This window comes from Balaenoptera physalus (genome assembly GCF_965194825.1).
Source record: "Balaenoptera physalus genome assembly, chromosome: 18".
NCBI lineage: Eukaryota > Metazoa > Chordata > Mammalia > Artiodactyla > Balaenopteridae > Balaenoptera > Balaenoptera physalus.
In genome coordinates, this window is record NC_138899.1 from 16,937,477 (window position 1) to 16,962,871 (window position 25,395).

General features: G+C 35.9%; 1 protein-coding gene and 1 long non-coding RNA gene across 2 annotated transcripts in view; one reads left to right on the forward strand and one right to left on the reverse strand.

The window, feature by feature from the left end:
• LOC309647418 overlaps positions 1–25,395 on the forward strand; it is a 774,616-nt gene that overhangs the window by 635,149 nt on the left and 114,072 nt on the right. The gene's annotated exons all lie outside the window — the stretch shown is intronic.
• Positions 15,338–25,395, reverse strand: part of GPC5 (glypican 5) — a gene marked incomplete at its 5' end in the record, with an annotated part of 1,365,225 nt that continues 1,355,167 nt past the window's right edge. Inside the window, one exon of the mRNA XM_082434643.1 lies at positions 15,338–23,849. Within this exon, the coding sequence (XP_082290769.1) occupies positions 23,692–23,849 (158 nt within the window). The 3' untranslated portion in view covers positions 15,338–23,691. The remainder of the gene's footprint in view (positions 23,850–25,395) is intronic.

Genomic DNA, 25,395 nt, shown 5'->3' on the forward strand with positions numbered 1-25,395 from the left:
TAGACTGAACCAATAATGTAAATTTTCTGGTGTTGATGGTTGCATTGTGGTTATGTTAGGAAGTGTCCTTTTTGGTAGGATATAGAAAATAAAATATTTAGAAGCGATGGAGCATCATGTTAAAAATTTACTCAAGCGATTCTGTAAAAAAAAAAATGTTCTTTATACTATTCAACTTTTCTGAATTGCAGTTATTTCAAAATAATAAAAATTAAGCTGCCTTTTATCTCTGATTTTTAAATTTCTTTGGTGGCTCCTTGGGAATGGAAGTACTTGCTAATTCAATTGGTAAAAGCAGCCAAATCTAAGAATTATATGAAAGAGATAACTGGCTAATTACTTATTATTTCTGGAATATATTAGTGATATAAAATTAAAATAATTATGAAATAATTGCATGAGTAAAATGGCATTTAATATTTTAATTTGTTCCTAAATCATTTGATTAATTTTTAGGTAATATTATTAAACTGAGTAAATGCCACAGAAACAGTCATGAAAGCATTATGCTATTAAAAGACAACGCATGCTGTTCAATTCAATGAAAAGTTTCTCATTAACTTTTTAAAGTGCAATTTTCTCTTTGTAGCAAGGCCAACTTCATCTATAAATACTGCGTCTTTGACAGAAAACTTGTAGTACTCTAGGCACTGTCTTGTTTAACCTTTGAGCATTAACTGATATTTGAGTAGTGATATTTGCACAAGAGCTGCTATGGTTTCAAGCTGACAAGCCATTAACTCTTCTTTCCCTAAAGCAACTACTAAACAATTCACTTGGAAATTTTACAATTAGATTTTCCGCTTAGCTGTTTACCGCTTATTACTTCATTCCTCCTCCTTGAACCTTTGAATTCTTTAAATATCACTAATATATTTGGTTTTTATTTTTCTGCCAGTATTTAAAAAAAAATTTTTTTTATTGATTGGCAACTAATTGTGGAAGAAAAAACTCAACATGGGCATGCATTCAATTTGATTGTGTTCATGTTTATCTTTAGTAGCAGTTTAATAGCAGTTTATTTTGATGTGGCAGGATGTTTACTCAGGCTTTGGAGCCAAGGCATGTTGACTGAAACTGTATCGCTTGCTGAGTAGTTGATAGGGTGATTGGGGGTAGACTTTTTGCAATAATGAGTGAAGAGAAAAATATAACTATACCTAGGCAGGGATTGATAAAAATCTTAAAAATCATCAAGTTCATGTCTTTAGTCTTCTGAAATGAAGACCCTGTGACTACATGAAGCTACAGGAATGGTCCATTGATCCTCAGGTATCCACAGCGATCCATGGAAGCACAAAATCCAGATAGAGACGCAGGCTCATTACAAATGTCATATTGAAATAAACCCTAAGGGATTTTCTATAAAGATCTTCTTCTGTAGAATTTTTAAAACCTCTGCATTACTTTCTTTTTTTCCTCTTTTTTTCTTTTGCATGTTAAATGGGGAATTTTTTTTGGCATTATTTTCTTTTTATAATTCTATCCTGGTGGCTCAGGTGAGCCAACAAACCGTGAAGAGGAAATTAACTTTTAGTTATAAATTGGCGATGTTAAGCTTAATGGGCTTTATGTTTTCTCTGAGCTCCAAGCCATTGACAGCTTGGTACTCTCTTTGTGCAGTTGTGCTCGTTCCATGACTAAATATTTTCTCTTTCTCCTCTACTCGGAGGAACATTTTCAGAGGTTGGGCAATCTTCTCCTTCCCTGTGACAAAAGAAACATCTGTGTTCCATCTTATTTCATTCATGTTTTCTGTCCTGAACAGGCTGGAAGTAGTGTGTTGCCGGGTGTTTGAGGGCACAGGGACAGTGCTCTTCATGCAGTGATGTTTCCCTAGGTCACCTGCTACTGGGGCACCGTATGGCATCTGTGGTAGATGTCCAGCTGTAAAGTCCAGAGGAGGAGGGAGGAAGTTCTCTCTTCTTTCTGGTCTGAGGGATTTTTTTTTATCCATCTTGAGTGTAATAGGAATATCTAAGCAAGTTGATAACAAAAATTTTAGAAGACATGGTAGGATTATATGCATTACAAGCCATAATTTATCGTTTTCTAAGTAAAGGGCAAAAAGAAAAAGAATGTTGTTTATTTTCTTTGCTTTAAATTTTCATTATGGGAAGTTTTTAGATAGCTTATGTTTTCCTAATAGGTATTTTACCAACTATAAGGCAGGAATGAGGAAGAATTTATTTTTTGTTATAGTTCTGGGGTCTAAGGTCAGTAAGAAAAGAAATTATCTGAACTTAAACTTGCTTTTAGTTATGACTAGATCATTTTGGCATTCCAAATATTTATGTATTGGCTTTATTTTCACACATTTTGTCTAAAAATATTGCCATGCTATTAAAAATAGAAGATACTGGGCCTTATTTTTTTACCAAAGTTTTTCATATTTTATCACATTATGTACAGTACATTTAAATTCTAAAAAAAAAAGTTTTGATGGAGAGAATTTTTAGAGCTAAAATAAATGCTGTTTTAAGAAGAATGTATTCAAAGAAAAGAACCTTCTTCAGGAAACCTTTGTAGCAATAACATTTTTAAAACTTCTAAGCTCATAATGTTTATTATAAAATGTGGTGCATTTCATCTGGAGGTCGGGTGTAGATAAGAAATATCAACTTCTGAAAGTTAGTATTTAATAAGGTAAGAGATTTATTTCCATGAAACTTCAGCATCTAGTTTAAAAATGTTAATTAAATAATTCAAATATTGCTTAACATCACTGATAATTTAAACTCAACCAAATTTTACAAATTTGGAGCAACTTAAGACTTCCCAAAACAAAAATTATTGAAGTGGATCTAAAATATTAAAAACTATAGACAAAGAAGAAAATAACCTGAACTTTCCTCAAAACTTAAAAAATCCTCATGATTGTTAAAACCAAAATATTGCTTTAATTTTTATAGCTATAAGACAGCTTCTGGTAGTCTGCTTATTTTACGTTTAGAAATATCCAGTAATGTCAAATACTTAGCTGGTATGGTTTCTTGATTCAAGTACATTAAAAAATTTTTTTTTCTTTATATGTTTAAGCATGCCCCAACTTCTGAATTAATTATATTCAAATATTATTTTGGTTGGATTTTGGAATTTAGAATGTATTAACCTGTAGAAACAATAATTTAAACAGTTACTTGGACTATGGCAAATCTTATTTTATCCCTGTTTTTGGCTGAGAGGTGGTGTGTTTTAGTCTGTTCAGGATGCTATAACAAAATACCACAGACAGGAAGCTTATAAAAAATCAGAAACTTATTTCTCACAGTTCTGGGGGCTGGGAAGTCCAAGATCAAGGTGCCAGCAGATTCTGTGTCTTGCAGGAGCCCACTTCCTGGTTCACGAACCAATATCTTTTCACTAGTCCTCCCATGTTGGAAGGGGAAGGGAACTCTCTGGAGTCACTTTTACAAGGTCACTAATCTCATACATGAGGACCTTGCCCTCGTGACCTAATCACCTCTCAGAGGTTCCCCCTCCGAATACCATGACACTGGGGATTAGGTTTCAACGTAAAAATTTTGAGGGGACACATTCAGTCCATAGCATAGTGCTAGTACTTTTCTAGCCCTTATGTAAGTTTATAGCAATATTTCTTGAGGTTCCACCTTAGAAATAATAGAGATGCATCTTCACTCACCGTTGCACCATTTTTAAAAATAATTTATTTATTTAATTTATTTATTTTGGCCATGTTTGGTCTTTGTTGCTGTGTGTGGGCTATCTCTAGTTGTGGCGAGCAGGGGCTACTCTTCGCTGCAGTGCGCGGGCTTCTCATTGCGGTGGCTTCTCTTGTTGCGGAGCACGGGCTCTAGGCGCGCGGGCTTCAGTAGTTGTGGCACGTGGGCTCCAGAGCGCAGGCTAAGTAGTTGTGGCGCACGGGCTTAGTTGCTCCGCGGCATGTGGGATCTTCCCAAACCAGGGCTTGAACCCATGTCCCCTGCTTTGGCAGGCGGATTTTTAACCACTGCGCCACCAGGGAAGCCCATGCACCTTTTTTTATTTGCCTGCTTCCATTCCCCATGTATTTGTCTCCACTCTCTACTACTTCCCCAGCTCATGGGGGATAGTCAAGTGTTCAAACAGAAACAGATGTTAAATGTCACAGCTCCAGAGTTGTTAGAGAAGGGGCAAGTTGTCTCAGTACTAAAGATGGAGTAAAGTCCTCCTCTGGAGGTGGAGGCAGGGGTATGGGTATAAGAACTGGAAGAAGGGCAGGAGATTACATAGATAAAGCTAGATTACCTCTGGTAGAAGAAAAACGTCAGTATCAGAGGAAGGGTTTTGGGAGTTTTGCTACTCAAGGTGTGGTCCCTTGGCCAGCTGCATTAGTATAAATGAAAATCTTGTCAGAAAAGCAGAATCTTAGGCCCTACCCCAGACCCACAGAATCAGAGTCTACATTTTAATTGGAGAAGAATTTAATCTGAGAAGCATTGCTTGGGAGGAGTGCAAGATTTTATATCAGGGAGGACATTGTATGCTCTCTCTGTGCTTTCATCAGCCCAGTGTCCTCATGTATCTTTAAAAAAAGATTTTGGTATTGTTTGGGAAACTGACCTAGATCCTCTAGATTGTCATTAAACCACTGGGGCTCTTATCCTAATTTCTTCTGATTCTTTTTTTCAACCATCATCCTGAGTCTCTGCCCTTTGGACTTGACCTTCATTTCTGTATTAACTCTTAGCTCCTGTTCAAGGTCCTGATGTAATCTCTCTTTACATGCATTCTCTCTTTACATGCTTTTCTTCTTAGAATTACCACTGGCATTTATTTTGCTTTCCTCCCTCGGTATGCTTTCTTAGATTCCACATAATACATTCTAAGCAAATAACTGTCATGTTTGCCGGGCACGCTGTACCTCTCTAAAAGGGATTCGGATCATGTCTGGTATCCTTTTGAGGTTAGAAAGCAGGACATATATCTTCTTTGGATCAGGCTTGTCAGAGGGTGAGAAGAAAGAGGAGTAATACTATATTGGTGATTAGAAGGTATCTTAGTTTGTTCAGGCTGCTGTGACAAAGTACCATAGATCAGGTGGCTTATAAACAACAGACATTTATTTCTTAGAATCCTTGAGGCTAGAAGTCTGAGATTAGAGTCCTACTGTGGTCAGGTTCTGATGAGACCCCTCTTCTGGGTTGCAGGCGCCTACTTCTCATGGTATTCTCACATGGTAGGGAGCAGAGAGTGAAACATGATCTCTCATGACTCATATAAGAGCACTAATTCCATTCATGAGGGCTCCACAGTTATGACTTCATCTAATCCTAATTACCTCCCAAAGGTTTCTCCTCCTAATACCATCATACTGAGGGGAGGGGTAGTGTCTCAATAAATGAATTTTGGCAGAATCTCAGATAGTCCTTAACAGGAGGCAATAGAGTGAGTTCATATATTCAGTGTATGTTAGAGATGAAAGGGAATCTTGGGACCAAGGGTGGTCAAATGACTTGATTAAAATTTTAAAGTTAGTGTGAAAGCTGAACTTGGTGCGCAATTCATTTGCGGTCTATCACCATGGTAACCACTAGTTTCTGAGGCTGGCTTGTGTTGTATATTTAGATTAATAAAGAGACTAATAATGAAAGAAGCATCCTTGTTTTAATTTCTACTACGTATGTGGTACTGTTTTGGGCACTATCTATGTATTTGGCTAGCGAGCATTATATATGTGTGTATATGTATAAGCATATATATATATGTATATATATATATATTTTTTTTTCCTAATCTTCACATTAACCCACTCAGATAGGCATTCCTCTCCTTATTTTTCAAAGAGAAAACTAAAGCTCAGGAAAGTCAGGTCACTTGCCTAATATCACATACTTAGTTATTGACAGAACCAGAATTTGAATCCTGTCCAACTTTAAATCATCTGGAACTTCTATTATTCCCCTAGGTGTACCTCTTATCATAGATAGTTCCTGCCTGGGTCATCAATTCACCTGAAAAGGTAGAATAATACAGTAATTGAAGGCATAGACCCTGGAGCCAGAACCTGGTACAAATTCCAGCTTTGCGTTTGTAAGCTGTGTGATCTCTGGCAAGTTACAGAACCTCTTTGTGCCTCAGTTTCCTCAACTGTAAAATGGGACTGATAACCAGAACATCCATCGAGTAGAGTTGTTACGAAGATTAATTTAAGGCATTTAGAAGAGTTTCTGGCCACGAAAAGTGACTAATAAGTGTTATCTATAATTGTTATTATTATTAAAGATGCATCATAATTATTTCTAAGCATAATTGGGAAGTAAAGATATTCAATAAGTGTGAATTATTTGATTAAGTTTGTGGTACTTGCAAGATCCTTTCCACTGTCTGTTTATACAGGTAGCTGGTATATACAGTGGTTATAAAGATATGTGTTGATGATATAAATTTCCAGAGAGTTCTCAATTTTGGTTTTGATTAGCAAGGTTAAAAAATACAAAATAATTAATTTTTGCATGCAGGGTGTATTCTTCTGAGGTCAGTTGTGATTATCCTAGCTTTTAATAGATTTCAAAACCAATAGTTACTTTTAAAATAATATGTTAGCCTAGTTTTGAGCCCAAAGGGAGATGTGCCCCCATGAAATGATTAAACATATGAGAAGATGCATGGCAAATGAGCATCTAAACTCAGATAGAAATTTATTACCTGGAATGGTAAATTATATAAAGGTTGTATGAATTAGGGATCTTAAAAGGGTTCATGCAAAAGCCAAAGCTCTAGTATATATATATATTACAGATTTTTGTTTATGATCAATACTACAATCAGAGATCACTCCATTATTTTAAATCATGCTGGCCCAATGAACTCATTGACATTCACAGTTATTTACGTTTGCTCAATACCAGAAGGAAATTCGCTTGATATGAATGATGTCACACAGTGAAATGACTCGATTGCATATTTGAAATTATATCCTTCAGTTTCATTCAAAAAAGAGCTGCACTTTAAAAATTGTTAAGTGCTTAGGAGTGCAGTAAAGACTAAAGGAAACCATTGACCTAATACTGTTGATCAGCATTTTAGTTTTTTTTCTTTTTTTAATCTCACAATTTGAGCTAAACACCCAGCTCAAAGGTTCCAAGAGAGAAAGTTTTCAAGGTCAATCTCTTTCCACCTTGTGGTTTAAAGCCAAGGCCTCTTATTTAGGTAGCAATTATTTTTTAAATGGCCTTGAAGATTTGTGATCTTGGGTATAGAATATGTAATAAGCATTGATTACTTTTATTCTGTTCTAATTTAATTTTACTCTTTGTGTCTTTTATACCTTAATGCTTTTATGTTAAAAACAAGGATCAAATGAGTAAAGTAACGATAGAAGACATTCATCAGCTCATAGAATTATATGCTTTTCTACTTTTTAGAAAGAATTCCGTCAAGATGGTTAACTTATATGTTCTCTTAAAAATGTGATTAGTAGTAGAGCATTTAAGTACCAAAGTATAATCCGTTGCAAAAGTTGGGTTGAGGCAACCCAACCCAGGTCCCTGTCCAGCTGTGCAGTCATAATGGGTCTAGCGCTTTGATGGCTTTCTCTACGTCATTTCTAGAGTGTGGCTCTTGTCTCACAGTTCAGACACTGGGTTCACATTCTGTTGCAGTAGGTTAGAGAAGGCAGGGAGAAGGGGAAAACTGTAAATTCTAACTCTTTTTTTTTTTTTTTTTTGCCCTGAGAGCAAGAGAAGAAGATGGATGTCCCAGCTTAAGCAGAGAGAGTACATTCACTCTTCTTGTGCCTTTTTGTTCTTTTCAGGTCCTCATTGGATTGGATGATGCCCACCTGCTTTGGGGAGGGGGATTATCTTTATTCAGTCTACTGATTCAAATGCTAATCTATCTCTTCCTGAGACCCCCTCACAGACACACCCAGAAATAATGTTTTACCAACTATCTGAGCATCCCTTAGCTCAGTCAAGTCAACACATAAAATTAACCATTGCAACTACGGCTGACATTTCATTGGTCAGAACAAAGTCATGGCCTCATCTAGTTGCAAATGAGACTGGGAAACCTTGAGCATCCTTACTGAAAAATGAGTGAGTTCTATTACCAAAGAAAGAAAGAGAGAATGGATATTGGGTGTTTATTAGCAGTCTCAGTCACCCATCTATTCAATCGATCTGAATAGTAAGTTGTTTATGGGAAGGGATGGCAACTAACTTTGTACCCTGTAACAGTTCACGAAGAGAAAACAAACATTTCCAGAAACCTTGTAAGGAAGATGAGAGACTCTCAGGTTACCACACCTGGAGGAGCATTGACACATCATTTTCGAATATATGTTAGGGAGTCAGTGTTCACACTTCTAGACTAAAGAGAGAAAGAATGACAAGAGGAAGAGTCAGAACATGTTTTATTTTGAGAGTGATAAGATAAACATGTCAGCTTCTCAATCTGATAGCATCTCAGAGGGTAGCATTTCCTTCATGGGACAAGCAGGGGAGGGCAAGAGCCAGAAACTAGATTTTTGTCAGGGCATTTGGAATTAACAGGGAGACGTTAGCCACGTTCTCCAAAATGATAAGAAACTGGTATATAAATTGGAATTCCAGTTGAATTTATAATGTGCAGTTTGTAGCTCATTTTCAGTGCTTGTAATACTTTTCTTCATTGTCTTTCACTGATAAATATCATGATGCATGGAAATCTCCATTAGTAAATAGAATATTCTGAACAAGCAAAGAATCAAAGCAAAATAAAATTGAATCGCTTTCAGGGATAGTCCTGGTGATTTCTAATAAGCATCCTTGTCCCCTCAAAAGGGAACATCTTTCTAGCACTTTCTAAAACATATGTGTACCAATTAGGCTCTTTCAGAATGCAAGGAATAGCAACTTGCTCAGTTTACCTTAGTTAAAAAGAAGGTGGGTATAGAGCTGGAGACAAGGGGTGATGGTTATATCGAGCTCCTGTGCTAGGTCAACCATAGGAACCTGCTAAGTTATGCTTTCCTGCTTGTATTATTCATGTCCTGCTTTGGGGTCTTCCTATTTATTAGAATTACATGCAGTCTTAGATAAGAGCGTAACTGCCTGGGCAGTGGTAGTGAAATGTTAATCAATCTGTATAGACTTCTGCCTGGGGATGTTCTGTGTCAAAGAAATGTGTTCAAAGGTCCCAAGCTGATAAAGCATGATGGAGTCAAAGGTTCCTATGTCAGATGGATGGGCATGAGGACAGGGGATGGAACAACTGAGCAGATAAGAAAAACAGCCTTAATGTGTCAAAGAATTTTGCAACTGACTACTTGGAAACCATGCCCCAACACAGATGCTAAGGCGTGGATAACATAGGCATGGCATACTTCACAGATTGGGGGCAGATAATACCCATAAGCAGCATTCCAATGTGAAACATAATCATATACATGGATTTGCAGGATGTATAGTCTGCTTTCTTCAAGGCATTCTTATTATGTAAATATTTGATAAGCCAAAGTGTTTAATGTCTGGGATGGGGCAGCTGGAAGGAGAGAAGCAATTCTAATAGCTTTTGCGATGTGGAACTAAAATCTACCCTTGGATATTGTAACCACCACCAGAAATTGCATTGAGAGGGTCTGCCATAGCACCAACCTGGAGAGTTGGTGCCTAAGTGTCAGGAGGGAAATTCAGAGAGATTTTCCACTCGCTGGGAGATGACAGTGGGTTCTAGTGTGGAGGATCGACACACTTCCTCAAATTACTCTCTATCAAGGAGTTCAGTGATTTATTTTTCAGCTCTTTTAAATCCCATTGTATATTGTGAAGTATCATTTATGGCAAAAATTTTTTTTTGTAGTGTGTTAAGTGTTCAGGCTGCTATAACAATACACCATAAAGTAGGTGGCTTAAGAACAACAGAAATTTATTTTTCACAATTGTGGAGACTGGGAAGTCTAAGATGAAGGCACCAGCAGATTTGGTGTCTGGTGAGTGCCTACTTCCTGGTTCAGAGATGGCCATCTTTTGGCTGAAATCTCATAAGGCAGAAGAGGACAAGGGAGCAATCTGGGGTCTCCTTTACAAGGGCACTAATTCCATTCATGAGAGTTCCACCCCCCATGACCTAATCACCTCCCAAAGGCCCCACCTCCAGATACCATAATATTGGGGTCCAACATATGAATTTTGGAGGGACACATACATTCAGTCTACAGTAGCAGCAAAGACATGTTTCTGTGAACAAGAAGCATTGTCTTTAAAGGCTAAGTTCTAAGCAGTAAGTTTCTTTGACTGCCCGGGATGCAGGTATAGCTTCCTGTCCTGGGCATGGTAGCTCTTCCAGGGCATCATATCATTCCTCAGGGTTAGGTCAGTAAAGGGAGATCACACCAGAATGACAGACTTCCAGGAGTCTCCCTTTGACCCATTCATACAGACATTTAACCAGGCCACTACTCTTAACCCCCCAAACCCCAGCCAGGGTCTTCTAGTAATTGCCACTTCAGTGTCTCAGAAATTCCAGCCCTCTTCCTTTCTGGGATCTGTCCCGGAGTTTGGGAATTTTATTCTGAGAGGGAGGGATTTCTCTATGCTGCTATTAAGACTTGGTTGGGAATCCCCTTGACCTAATTTTGAATCAGGAAGAAAGAAGTGATTTTTAAGAATTCAAATTCTCCTATCCTTTTCTTTTTTAACAGCTTTATTAAAATACATTACATATACCATAAATTTCACCCATTTAAAGTGGACAATTTAGTGGTTTTTAGTATATTCACAGAGTTGTGCAACTATCACTGGACACTTTCATGACCCCCAAAAGAAACCAATATGTATTAACAGTAAATTCACATTCCCTCAACCCCCTGACAAGTATTAATCTACTTTCTGTCTCTATGGATTTGTCTATCCTGGGTATTTCATAAACATAAAATCATACAATATGTGGTCTTGTGTGATTTACTCCTTTCACTTAGGATATTTTTTTCAAGGCCTGTCTATGTTGTAGCATGTATAAGTAATACATGCTAATGTATTACTAATGTCAAGTAATAATGTCACATAATATTCCATGTGTAGACATACTACATTTTATTCATCAATTGATGGTTATTAGATTTTTACTTTTTGGAATTATGACTAATGTTTAATGTACAACCTTTTATGTGGATGTATGTTTTTATTTTTTCTTGGATATATACTTAAAAGTTGAATTGCTGGATCATATGTTTTAACATTTTGAGGAACTGGCAAACTGTTTTTTAAAGTGGCTGCATAATTTTACATTCTCACCTGTGGTATATGAGGGTTCTAATTTCTCTACATCCTTGACAACATTTATTATTTTTCTTTCACTTTAGTGGATATGGAATGGTATCTCATTGTGTCTTTGATTTCCATTTCCCTAATGACTAATTATGTTGAGCATTTTATCATGGATTTATTGGCCATTTGTTTATTTTCCTTGGAGAAATGTCTGTCCAGATCCTTTGCTCATTTTTAATTTGATTATGTATCTCTTTATTATTGAGTTGTAAGAGTTATTTCTATATTCTGGATGCAAGTCCTTTATCACATATATAATTTTTAAATACTTTCATACATATGCTTTTTTGATGGTGCCCTCTGAAGCACAAAAGCTTTTAATTTTAGTGAAGTTCCAATTTATCTCTTTTTGTTGCTTCTACTTTTGGTGTGGTATGTGAGAAACCATTATCTAATCCAAGACCACAAAGATTTACTCATATGTTTTCTTCTAACATTTTTGTAGCTTTAGTTCTTGTATTGAGGTCTGTGATCCACTTTGAGTTAACTTTTGTGAACAATGGGAGCTAGGAAATCAATTATGGATTCACAGTTCTATTCCACTGACTTATATATTTATCCTTAAGCCAGTACCACACTGTCTTGATAACTGTAACTGGGTACTAAGCTTTGAAAAGAGGAAGATTGACTCTTCCAACTTCGTTCTTTTTAAGATTGTCTATTCTGGGTTTCTTGCATTTGCATATGAATTTTAGGATCAGCTTGTCAATTTCTGCAAAAAAGCCAAATGAGATTTTGATAGAGATTGCATTGAGTCTGTATATCCATTTAGCCATTTTAACAATATTAAATCTTCCAATGCATGGACATGGGGGTATCTTTCCATTTATTTAGATCTTTAGTTATTTTCAACACTGTTTTATATTTGTGTGTATACGTCTTGTGTATGTCTTGCCCTTATTTTGCTAAATTTATTTCTAAGCACTTTATTCTTTTTAATGGTATTTTAAGTTGAGTTGCTTTCTTAACTTTGTTTTTGGATTATTCATTGCTAGGATATAGAAAAATAATTCATCTTGCAATCTTGCTGAACTCATTTATTAGTTTTAATATTTTTAGTGGATACCTTATATACACACAAGTTCATGTCATGTGTAATTTAAGATAACTTTACTTCCTTCTTTTCAATCTAGATGTCTTTCATCTGTTTTTCTTGTCCAATTGCTTAATTGTCCTGGCTAAATCCTCTAGCAGAATGTTGAATAAATGTGGGGAGAGCCAACTTCCTTCTATTGTTCCTCATATTAAGGGGAAAGCTTTTCATCTTTCACCATTAGGTATGATATTAGATGTGGGGTTTATTACAGATACACTTTGTCAGGTTGAAGAAGTTCCCTTTTACACAGCATCTCTAGATATTGATTCCTCTCCAGAGATTATTGTTATCGTTGTTTGTTTGCTTGCTTTGTAATTTGTTTTGTACTTGGCTACACTAGTACTTGGCTGGAACTTGCATCTCTGCTGGCTTACCATTACACCCAGTATGGATCACCTGCAGAACCTAGGAGGATGGGATCTGCTGGGACTGAACAGCTGCCAAATCTATCTGGAGTTGCTCTTCCACACTGGGGAGCCAGGGGAGGTGGAAGCTGCAACTCGAGTTGCCTGAGAAAGGGGGACTGCACTCTTCACCAACCGCCCCAGCCTATATCTTCCCTATTAAGTGGGAGTTAGGAGTGAGAGAATAGGCATTTCTACCAGGCTGCAGCCAGACCCAATATAGGTCTCCTATAGCACTAAGCTGTGAAAAATGGAATCTGCTGATGATCACCTGCTGCTGAATCTACCTAAAATGGAAGGAGGCAGGGGAGTGACAGGGTGGGGTGTAGATGGAAACTGACTTTCAGCTATGGCTCCTGTTGGAGCAGTTTTCCCCCAAGGCTTACCTGTGGGGGATGGCTGCAATCCTAACTGGAATGCCACTGCCTCAAATAGTTCTTACTATTCCCTTAGATTTGATGAATAAATGCTTCTCTGTTTGTATAAACCCTTTGAGCAATTTTCAGAGAATTTGAAAGATTATCATTGCTAATTTTGACCAATTTAATAGATGCCCTTTTCTGGGAATGTTTCCCTGAGTCTTCACAGTGCCATTCTGAAAGTCACAACATTTTGTTAAAGAAAAAATAGTATTAATGACACTTGTTAAAACTGTAAGGCAGACTTTATTTAGGGGGGCAATTGACATAGGTTGTGAAGACCACTGCAGTGGGGCTTTGTAGTTGGGAAGAGAGGTTGGGCTTAACTCAGAATACAAGAATAAGTGGGAATTTATAGCCAAAGAGCAAGATGGGCATCAACTGATGGAAAATTACTCAAGAGGAAACCTCATGGGTATTGGGAAATTCTGACTAATGTGACCCAACAGGATTCTTGCTGAAGGCAGTCTAAGATGATCAGAATCACCTGGGGAATGGTAAAGGATGAAGAACCTGGGTATTGAGGTAACTGGATATAGCAGATGGAAGATTCTGGCTAAACTGACCTAGCAGGATTCTTGCTAAAATTGGACAATGTGGAAACCAATATGGAAACCCCAAATCAGGACTTAGTTAAGTAGAGAGTTCAGAAAAGGCTGAGTAGAATTTGGTCAAGGAGAGAATATTTGTCGTCTTCAGAGACATCTCTTTGAGTTTTCAATTCCTATCCATGTTTAGAAGGACAGGTTTTGCTAATACATTTCTCCAAATTAAAATATATTTTCTTGCCTCAGATTTATGACTAAAGGAGGCTTCTCATGTTTTTCCCTTATTAATGATCTTTTTTCTCAAGGTACCTTGGTGTCCCCACCTCTCTCTATGTGTTGTCCAATACAGGAACCACTAGCTCAGCAGCTGCAACACAGTGTGTCCACATTGAGATGTGCAGTAACCACATGCTGGATTGCAAAACAATGAATATAAAAATGAATAGAAAATATCTTACTGATGATTTTTATACTGACTACATGTTGAAATGGTGGTAATCTTCATACATTGGGTTAAATGTATTATTAAATATCAGCTGTATCTTTTTACCCTTTTTTTTTTTTTTTTTTTTTTTTTTTTAGTATGGCTACTGAGAAATGTTAAATTTCATAGGTGGCTCACATTACACTTCTGTTGGACAAAACAAAATTGATAAACCATTAGCCAGACTCATCAAGAAAAAGAGGGAGAGGACTCAAATCAATAAAATTAGAAATGAAAAGGAGAAGTTACAACGGACACCTCAGAAATGCAAAGCGTCATAAGAGGCTACTACAAGAAACTCTGTGCCAATAAAACGGACAACCTGGAAGAAATAAGAGCGTGCTATATAAAAAAATAAAATAAAATTCAAAAATAATAAATAAAAAATAGGATGAACATGAACATGATCTATTGATCTTCATGTTTCAAGATATAACCTAATTATAATCTGGTACAGAGATGGTAAATCTAAAGATTGCAAATCAAAATAATATGGTAGAAAACAATAACAGTGGCAAAAAAGAAATGTTTCTTTTAATACCGTTAAATGTGACATAAAATATATTTTAATTTGATTTCCTATAATTTAAAGGCAAAATAGTGATAAATTTGAAAATTGTAATCTGTGTTAGAATAGGTTATTTATCAAGATGTCCCACATATGTTAGCAAACTGGTCAGTTTATCAAGAATCAGAAGTGAATTTGAAAAGAGATTTAACATTTATATTAAAACCATTACATTCAAATTCTATTACATTATCTCTACTATTTTAATCAATGTCAGGGTAATGTTAGATTTTATAAGTTCTCTAGGTAGCCTTATTTTCATTTCCTGAAAATCATGAGTCTAAGCATAGTCTCCCAAGTTGGTAGGTTTGCCTGTTTCTGTTTAGTCCCTGTGGTTATGATGCGATTTCTGTTGAATATTAGGATATACAAACATGCATTTTGATTCAGTACAGTGCACAGAACTTAAAAAAAATGAGTGTTTGCTGGTCTTTTGTTTTAAACTAGTTGTGTTCTTACTTTGGGTAATTCACTTATGTGTTCTGGATTTTAGCTTTCTCTTCTGCAAAATACAGAAATACATGATATTTAGGTTTCCATATAGTTTTTTCTTTCTTTTTAAAAAAATATTTATTGGAGTATAATTGATTTACAATGTTGTGTTAGTTTCAGGTGTACAGCAAAGTGAATCAGTTATACATATACATATATCCACTCTTTTTGGATTCTTTTCCCATATAGGCCATTACGGAGTATTGAGTAGAGTTCCCTGTGCTATACAGTAGGTTCTTATTAGTGGTCTATTTTATATATAGTAGTGTGTATATGTCAATCCCAATATCCCAATTTATCCCTCTCCCCCTTATCCCCTGGTAACCATAAATTTGTTTTCTACATCTGTGACTCTACTTCTGTTTTGTAAATAAGTTCATTTTACCCTTTTTTTAGATTCCACATATAAGCGATATCATATGATATTTGTCTTTCTGTGTCTGATTTACTTCATTCAGTATGACAGTCTCTAGGTCCATCCATGTTGCTGCAAGTGGCACAATTTTGTTCCTTTTTCTGGCTGAGTAATATTCCATTGTATATATGTACCACATCTTCTTTATCCATTCCTCTGTTGATGGCCTTTTAGGTTGCTTCTGTGTCCTGGCTATTGTAAATAGTGCTGCAATGAACATTGGGGTGCAGGTATCTTTTTGACTTATGGTTTTCTTGGGTATATGCCTAGGAGTGGGATTGCTTCCATATAGTTTTAAAATCAGATGATTTTTCATTAAATCAGTCGCATACATCTTAGTGTGAAAGATTTCACCTAAAAGCAAGTCTTGATAAAATGCTAACTCATATTTACTTAATCCCCACAATGTGCCAGTCACTGTAGATACAATCACTCAGTAAATCTTGCCAATAAATCAGTCAAGGGCGGGGAGGTATGATCATCTCAATTTCACAGATGTTTCAGAGAGCTGATATTCAAAACCAGGACTAGTCTTATTTCCAAGCCTGAGTTCCATTTTGCACATAGTGTCCCACACAGGCACTGAGAGTATAGATAACAAAGGCAGCGGGACAGTGAAAGGTGAGCATTACTAAGGGAGAAGACAGCACGGCTGGTGACTTGAGGAAAATGAGGATACATTTGAGTTCCTTTGAATTGTCATTCCTTTCTTGCTCAGCTTAACTTCAGTTAGTTGCTAACCTAAAAGCAAGTGAGTAAAGTCACACTTTTACATATTTTATAGTAAGAAACATAAGCTAACTATTTGTGCTTTTGCATTGTTCTCCAGGGAATAGTCTCTTAAAGACAATAGAAAGGGTATATATAAGGCTGTAGCAGTGAGGCTTTCTGCAATATAAACCTTATGTATGTGTCCTCTTATTGCTGCAGTGGCCCTATACGCTCTCTTGTGTATAATAAGAGCTTTGTTCAATGTTGATCTATTTGAAATGAAAGATGAAAGTCCATATGGAAAAATAATAAGCAGCAACTTTATAAAAATGATCTATTTCGCTGACCTTCTCAGTCTTTGACTGAAAAGCCAGAAATAATTGATATAAAGGCAAGTTTTATGAAAATGTAACATAAAAAGACTTTATATGTTATATTTTATCTAAACCTGTAAATATATGAATGTATATGTGTATTTTATAGATAAATATAGATAAATGTGTGTATGCATTCACATATTTACATTCAGTTACATCCATACTGTAATAGATGTGTAGGAAAAGTAGTAGTAAAGTAGAATTAATTTATTATAAATTTATAGCAGTTAACCATCTGTGATGAAATTCTCATAGATTCTCATTAATATTTTTAATAAATGAAGGAAACAAAATACTAAAATTACCAACACACAATATTTAGAAACTATCTTTTCAGGTAAGCTGTGATTACCAGCTTCTGTCTGCTTGCTCACTGGATGATACAGAGCATTTGTTCCAACTGCTGCACTTCTGGTCTCTTTGTTTTCTGAATTAACCCCTATACTACAGGGGACCAGCTAACACGCCCCTGTGCTCTGTCAGCTTGTTCTGCAATAAATCATCAGACACAATACCATTTGTTTAGGCCTATTTAAAAGGGTCTCCTGGGAAAATCTGTGAGAAGAGAAAATACTGTTAAACTCACTTTTATTATTCATCTCTGACTTCCCTACACTATTATCTTTTGTTCCCTCAGTGGTGCCACTCTATGTACTATTTGTTTTTAAATATTGTGACACACCATAGTTGAATTAGTGAAGACCCCATATCATAGCTGCTATAAGATTAGCTAAAACAATAAGCAATTAGTTGCTAATTATTTAATGACAGGATCGATTTCTTTGCTCAGGCATATTGTTCTGTCCATTAAATGAAAGCTAAAGAACTTTTGTTCTAGCTATTCTCCCCTTCATTTATGAAAAGATAATTCCACTCAATCTCATGCAGAAAAGCCACATCCCTATATGTGATAAACAAATTAGAATTATCACCGTATGCATAAAGTTGTAACTAAAATCACATTTTATGCATTATTTTTAAAGTGTTTTTTATGTATTAAGTAATAGTAGGTTATCACATAAGATATCGAGTAAATAAATGTTCTGTATCGCTGCATCAATGTTTTCTGTTTTAGACTAGAGATCTAGAAGGAAATTTAGTGATCATTTGGCTCAAGCATATTATTTTACAAATGAGAAACTGAAGTTCAAAAAGGTGGTGGGACTTGCTGAAGGTCATACAGATGGTTAGTTCTAAAACCTTTGAAGCTGTGTTTGTTCTGGTTTCTCCAGCATTTTTTGGATGACTGTGAGTCAGTGGTTGAGCCAATCTCCCCATCAGATGGCCACACTCGGGCATCTGGCATACGGAATCTCTTCAGGATGCTCACCTTATTACCAGAGCTGAATTTGAGAAGAAAGAGAGATGGAAGGGAAAATTATCCGAGAGACTAGATGAGAATAAAAAGCGAATGGAACAAGGGAAATTTTAAAAATATCCTGTAAAACCTACAAAAACCTAAAAAATAACCTAACTTAACCAGCTTCCTTCTCAAGGGTTTTCTGAGTTCGGGGATATTGAGTGGTGCGGTGGAAAGGATTTTGAAGTCTGACCTGTTTTAGAATACTTGCTTTGTCACCTGTTAGCAACATGAACTTAAGGAAGTGATCTTGCCATTCAGAAATCTCCACTTGGTGGTGACTTTAAGGGAGATACTGAGCAATACACTGCTTGCTCATTGATTATTAGCTCCCACCTCACCTTGGGCTGCTCTCTAGCCCGTGCTGTAATCACTCTGACATGCAGTCTGAACCCACCAGTCAACTAGACTTTCAGGTGGGTTGGGGGGTGTTGAGGTTTTCAATCTGTTATAGTTAGAGACCAATTCGCATGTAAACACTGGGACAGGGCTAACAACCCTTTATAATCAATAAAAGCAAGACCCCTCTCTAACTCCCTATATTTAGGAAATACATTTTCAACGAATAAGCCTTGTAGCCAGGATGAGGCTAAGCAAAACATGAGACATGAAACAGGCAGGTGGGTCTCTCCTGCACGTTCACTCTGTCTTCTTTCTCCTTCCTAAGCTCCATTCACTCTCAAACCTTGTTATGCTGTTTCCCTATCAAAAGCTTATCCACAGGCAGAATCCATAATTCTATAGTTTGGTATTGTCCCAACCTGGGCACACATGCATTTTAACAGAAGGCTTAATGGGAAAGGAACAAGCATGGATTATTAAGGCTTATCATGTGCCAGGTGGGTCCTAAATGTGTGTTGCATTATCTAGTCCTGTAAGCAATTCTGAGTTAGATACAGCTGTCTCAATTTTACAGATAAGAAAACCAAAAGGCAATAGAAACAATAGCAAGAAAATGTGTGTGGGGCGTGAGAGTGTGTATGTGGGCGGCAGGGAGAGGGGTGAGAACGTGGGGTGAGTTGGAAAAGCACAATGACTTGGTTAATTGTATTCTGGAAGTCTTTGACAATTTTGACCACAATTTTGTAGTTGGAATCCTTCTTGATTCTATGTGGGTCTTTCAGTGTTATTCTGAAGAAATTGCAGTTGTTAAAAATTCTTTACTGGTCAGTGCCTTAAAGAGGTAGAATAAGACAGGTGCTTGCTAAACACACTGTACTGCTCATACATTTATTTTGCAAATTAGGCTCCCCCCCCCCCCTTCTAATGCTGCTGGCCTTGGCTGGGTGATCTCAGGCAAAGAGAGACCCCCTGCTTCCTCTCCTTCTAAGACCCTTAGTTCCTTCTAGTTCAGTGGTGCTCAAAGGTAGGTATTGAAACTCATAAAAGTAGAATTTACTCACCAAATTACCGAAGTTATTGCTAAGGGTCAATCCCTGTCTCCAGCCAGTTTGATCCTTAGAAATTCTTCAGTCTACTTTTAATTCTATGGCATTTCACATTCCTCTATACCCTTCCCTTTCTCTTGCTCTTTGATATAATGAAAGTAAAAATTTCCAGGGAAGGTGAGATGCATGATCCTCTCATATATTTCATGGTGAAAATGATTCCAATGTGACAATTGACAAGTGCAGGAAGGGGAGAGACTCTTGCATCAGATGTTTGCAAATTTATCCACAAACATCCATCTCTACCACGACCATGCTCCAAATAAGTTATTGCCATTGTTACAGTGAAGATATTAATCATATTGTGATGAAATTCTTCAGTTTTTTTTTTTTTTTTTGCATATGGAGGCAGACAGGATAGCTTAGGATTGTATTTGATTAAATCTCCATTTACGAAATAATGATGATATAAGAGTAATTCAGTCATCATGTAATTCTAGCAAAGGCAAAGAAAGCAGATTTTAAACCTGAGAAATGTTTTATCTATATTTTAATCAGAAATGATTGATATACAACAATCTACAATTAAAGAAAAACTTGATATGCCCAATGTCATACCTAACAATTATTTCTGTTTTTATACAACCCATGTCGTTGTACAGGATACCAATTTTGCAACCTAAAGAAATACTGATATCACAGACTGCTCAGGGAATATCTCATAGAATCGCAAGTCTAAGCAGGAAGAAACAATTTTAATTGTAACTGAAGGGTTCTGATGACAGAAACAATATTTTAAGTGATTGAAAACAATTAGCAATAAATTGAGTCCTTTTCAAAACATCATTATTGAGTACTTCAGAAAATCTGAGTGTTTGGGAAGAAATAGCTTATTAACTTCTGTCCTTTAATTAGAAAAGAACACTCCAGGCATTGTTTCATTATTTGTTTGTTCCTGAACAAATAGAAGATAAAAGGCAAATCTAAGATTTTTAAAAATTATATTCTGTCACACCCTTCCATCCTTCCTTCCTCCCTCCTTCCCTCCCTCCCATCCTCCCTTCTTTTCTTCCTTCCTTCCTTATTTTTTATGCCATCCTTTGTCTTATGGCCAAAGAAATGTTTCAACCCTTCAGTTGCACAGAAAACAAAATGAAATTTCATGATTCTGTTATAGTTAAAAAAATGTGTGTGTGTTTTCTCATTTTTGGTAGCTGGTTTATTTTAGAGGCTGATGTGTTTGAATAGAATTTTCACATGTGGGAGAGTATTGATTGGTAGGGAAGAAAATGTTCATGTTTACATTTTTCCTTTTCACTATGTTTTTACACTAATATGCAATTTGATAATTATACAATTAGAATTGTACAGTTAATTGTATTTGTTTTTTAAATCCTTGTTTGGAGACTTAAATCACCTCTGAATGACTTTTATGCTAACCTCAATATTCTTTACCACTGTTCTAGAACTATTATATCTTTTAACCAGGAATGTATATAGTTTATTTAGAGATATTACTTACCTGTCTGATTCTACTCTGACTAGTTGTATGACACCAAACAAATTACATAATATTTCTAGCCTCAGTTTCCTCATTGGTAAAATGGAGGTGGTAATATTATTGGGGAGATTGTGCATAAAAGCATTTATCATGGTATATACGCAAAGGGAAGGCATATTGAATGTTAGCTCAGATTGTTAACTGATTCTTCCCCAATACATGCAAAACACTGGACTGTTTCATGATTAATTTGTATAAAAATAACTCAGAAATTCAAGAAAATTCCTTTAAGTGATCCCAGTATGTGACTATAACTATGTGAGTGATATTTTAAAATACATGTATGTTCACCTGAATGCTATCCTTTAAGTCATCTTGAAAAGTACACACGTATTCTAACAATTTTACCATTGCTTAAGAACTTTTTAGACTTTACTGATGGAAAACTCTTCCGTAGCAAATTCTGAGCCATATTAAAAAACAAAACAAAACAAAACCTCAGTGTTATTGCTTTTATTTGACTAAAAATTGAGCCCATCCTTGAGGGGTGAGGAAGGTCAGATGAGATGTTTTATCTCATCTGAAATAGTCTTGTAAATTATAAAGAGTTATACAAATGTAACCTGCTACAGAGTACAATATTAAAGAATGAATAACCTCATTGAGAATATTAAAAAAGTATGCCTCAGGCTCTTCAAGAAATTCTGAAAACCTCCAAGTGTTTTGAGCTCTAGCTACACGATTATGGTATATATACGGTCTCCTAAGTGCCTACGTGGAGGTAGACAACACCCATTTGAGAACGTAAAATTTAGTTGATAAAAAATATTCATTCATACTATTGATTTTGTCACTACTCTGCTTTGAACCATTTCCTGCGATACCTAAAATTATCTCTTATCAACCGATTTTATCTCAGATTGCTGAACCATGTTCTTCAGTTGGTTTTTCTTACTGTCGCCTCAAGGTTTGGGTCAGAAGCATTGTCGTGGCAAACCAACTGTGACTTGGGCTGCAGTGCCACAAATGGTTGACTTCATATTACTCATTTCAGAGCTATTTAAATAAAGAGCTGAAGTTGAAATGAAAATTTTAAAAAATATGTTAAGTTTGTAATTTTTGGAGCATTGTGGTGCAAATGAGCTATAAGCCAAGCAGATCATGGAACGCATATTAAGGTGAATGGCAGCTTAGGAAAATGACCTCCAGAATTGGCAGGTAAAGTAACACTTCCAGTTCTGAGGCATGTTTTAACAGACAAGAAAATGTGACTGGGCGGTATAAACATAGTGTGGTTTAAGGTGACAATCAACAGATCATTTGAATAATTGAGAACCTGAGGGAGAACAGGGTTTGATCATATAGAGTTTCCTCATTTGGACAGATTAATTTCATCTCGCAAATCTTTGCTGTTGATCGAGTCCCCTTCAGTTCTTTTTCAGAGGTCATTTCAAATCCTTTTGAATTTTTTTTTTAAATTTTATACGTTCAGCACTTCTCTTTTCTATTCTGTCACTTTGTATTAATTATATTTTCTGGCTATCAACTGGATGTGATACTTCTTAATAAAAGCTGACTTATCTCTTCCTCCTAAGTACAGCAATAGACATCCTAATCAGTGCCTGCTGAGGCACCTTATCACAACTGGGAAATCAGGGACTGTGGATTAGCGGCTCTGCTAATGTGAAAATAGGAAAAGAGCTAAAACAGTGCATGCCATATTTTCTGTATTAGTACGTCTTTAGATATTCATAGGCACCTTAGAAACATATAGACAATTGTTTGTTCAATATCAAGTTTAAAAAAACAGCAAATAATATTTTGAAAATGGATGAATATATCATTTTTCCAGGAGAAAATGATCAATATTCTTTAAAGTTTTCCACCAAATAATTAACAGCTTTATTAGTGATATTCCTAGAGCAGGCGTGTGTTTGCAATGTAGCTAAATCCATTCGGCAAAGAGAGAGGAGGGAACAGAGTCACAGTACCAAAGATGCATTTTGTATATAATGGGATACAAATCAGATGTTATCAAAATACTCAGCTTTAAGGTTTGTCAGTGGCTAAGTTACAGTGGATAAAAATTATCAAGCATCTTCAATGAAATTACATGAAATGCTCCTTGGCAATCTACTCTATAACTTATAGTCTTTCAGAAATTTCTTTCTATAACTTGCAAAATGGAAGAATCTCTTGAAAATGCATGCATACTACTTGCCATTGTTTGTTTTGATTCATTTAATGGAATTCTAATTCCAATATTTTAAGAAACACTATGTACTGTTTTCAGTGTCCTGAATATATACCTTCAATTTAAAACATTTTTCTTTTAAAAAGGAAGAGGTTGGAATTGAGGATAATAAAATTACAGATATACTAAATCCTTCTTATTCAGAGTCACTTCCGTGCTCTTCACATATGCAGGTTTAATATGTTAGAATTTAAGAATGTTTAAATTAGATTCAAAGAAGACATGTTTTCAAACAGTCTTTCATTTAAATGTTGATTTTTAGATACTTTGTGAACATACCAACTTGGCTTCTAAGAAGTTAGTGTGACATACCTTTTCATAAATATAATTGTTACATTTGAAAAGATCTCTTATTCCACTCGCAGAAAGAGAGGGGAGAAGTTAAGACTCTAATAAGACATATATATCAGGGCAGAAGAGTTCAGTTACCAAAGCCCAGGAAGTAACATCACTGCACCCATCAGAGCCAATGCCATGGTTTCAGTTGTTGCTGTACATCCTGCTCCAGTTGTGTCTAAAGTACTACTACCGTCTGTTTGATGGATTTGCTTTACATCACTGAGGTTCATCTCATCTGGCATCCCTGTAGAGGCAAATAAGAAAAAACAGAATGATGGATAACTAGCTCACCATGATACATCTAGAGCAGCTCTTAAGCCAAATCGTGGACCCCATTGTTTTATTCTTTTTGTGTAGCATTCCCTGTGTGTTTCACCTAACTCTAAAAGATGAATATGACACATACTTCTGCTCTTCTTAAATTGGAAGGTACAGGACCTTGAGTGGGAGTGTTCAGAAACTTTATAAGAACAAAGCAAAGCACTTTCCAGCTTTTTAAAGCACTTGGAATGTTTCTCTAAATGTTATTGAAGTAAAGCAATTTAATTAAAATGACCTGAGGTATAGCATTATTGCTTGTCCCAGAGATGTGACAACTGTAGGAACTGTGTGAAATCTTTTCTTATGAAAATAAAACCATGTAAGGAGAAATAATTAAGTAGGACATTTTTAAGAAATAAAATTTATACAGATCATATTTTGTATTAGGCTAAACTTTGCATAGGATCCTTATTGAAATATATCAAAGAATAATAACAAATATTAAATGTTATCTTTTATACACATGCAGAGCTATGGGGATATGGGTATAGTCAATAGATCAAAGAATTTGTTAGTAGGATGGATTGTGGCTTGAAGTTAAGGATGAAGTGTTTGTTTAAAGAAAAAAAATGTTGTGCAAAGTTACAGACCAAGATCTAGTCACATCCTGGTTATTACCTCTGTGTGTTGTAAAACCTGACAAACTGAGGAGGAGACCAGTTCTCAAATTATTGGGAATGAAATAGTTATTTTGTTAAAGAAGTTTACCTTACTATGGTATACCTAGGGAATTAGTGATTTATCAGTTACTATCTAGTGCCACCAGTGTGTTCAGACCATAAGACTGTCTGGATTATCCCATGGCATGCCACCATCAGTCACAATTAACAAGTTTAAATTCAATGTTACTACAGCCACAAATATTGACATCGTAATTACAGTGAGACTGGAAAAACAAAGCTTCATATAAGGAAAAGTCAATATTTATATAATTAGGTCAATACATATATATAATTCAAAGGTAAGCTCTACTGCATTTAGGGATGAGAGCATTAAAACGAAGCTCAGCTCTGCTGATCTGACATATTGATTTTACAGTCTGAGCTCTTGCATTATTATTCATTGTCTGGGTACTTGTTTTGCCCTTCTGTGTCATTAGGCAAGACGAATAAACTAGCAATTCCTTTTTTTATAGTGACTGGAGTGGAGTGTGAATATTTTAGTCATGGTTTTATACTCCTTGTTATGCTAGAGTATAACAAGGAGCTATGCAGACTCTAGGTAATTAAAATTTTTTTTCCAAGATAACTACATAAATTTGAGCTTTAAGGGATTTACTTTTCTTTTTAAAAGCACTGTGAGGAGGTGCCTGGATTGGATTCATGAATAACTTTTCCTTATACCTTCCTGAGCTGGTATTTTCCTCATTCATTCATGAGCCAGGCACTGGTCTGGGTTCAGGGGGTACCATGGTGAGTACAGATATGAAAACAGAAACATGTTAAATCTTCCGCCTGCAAGTCAGGCAG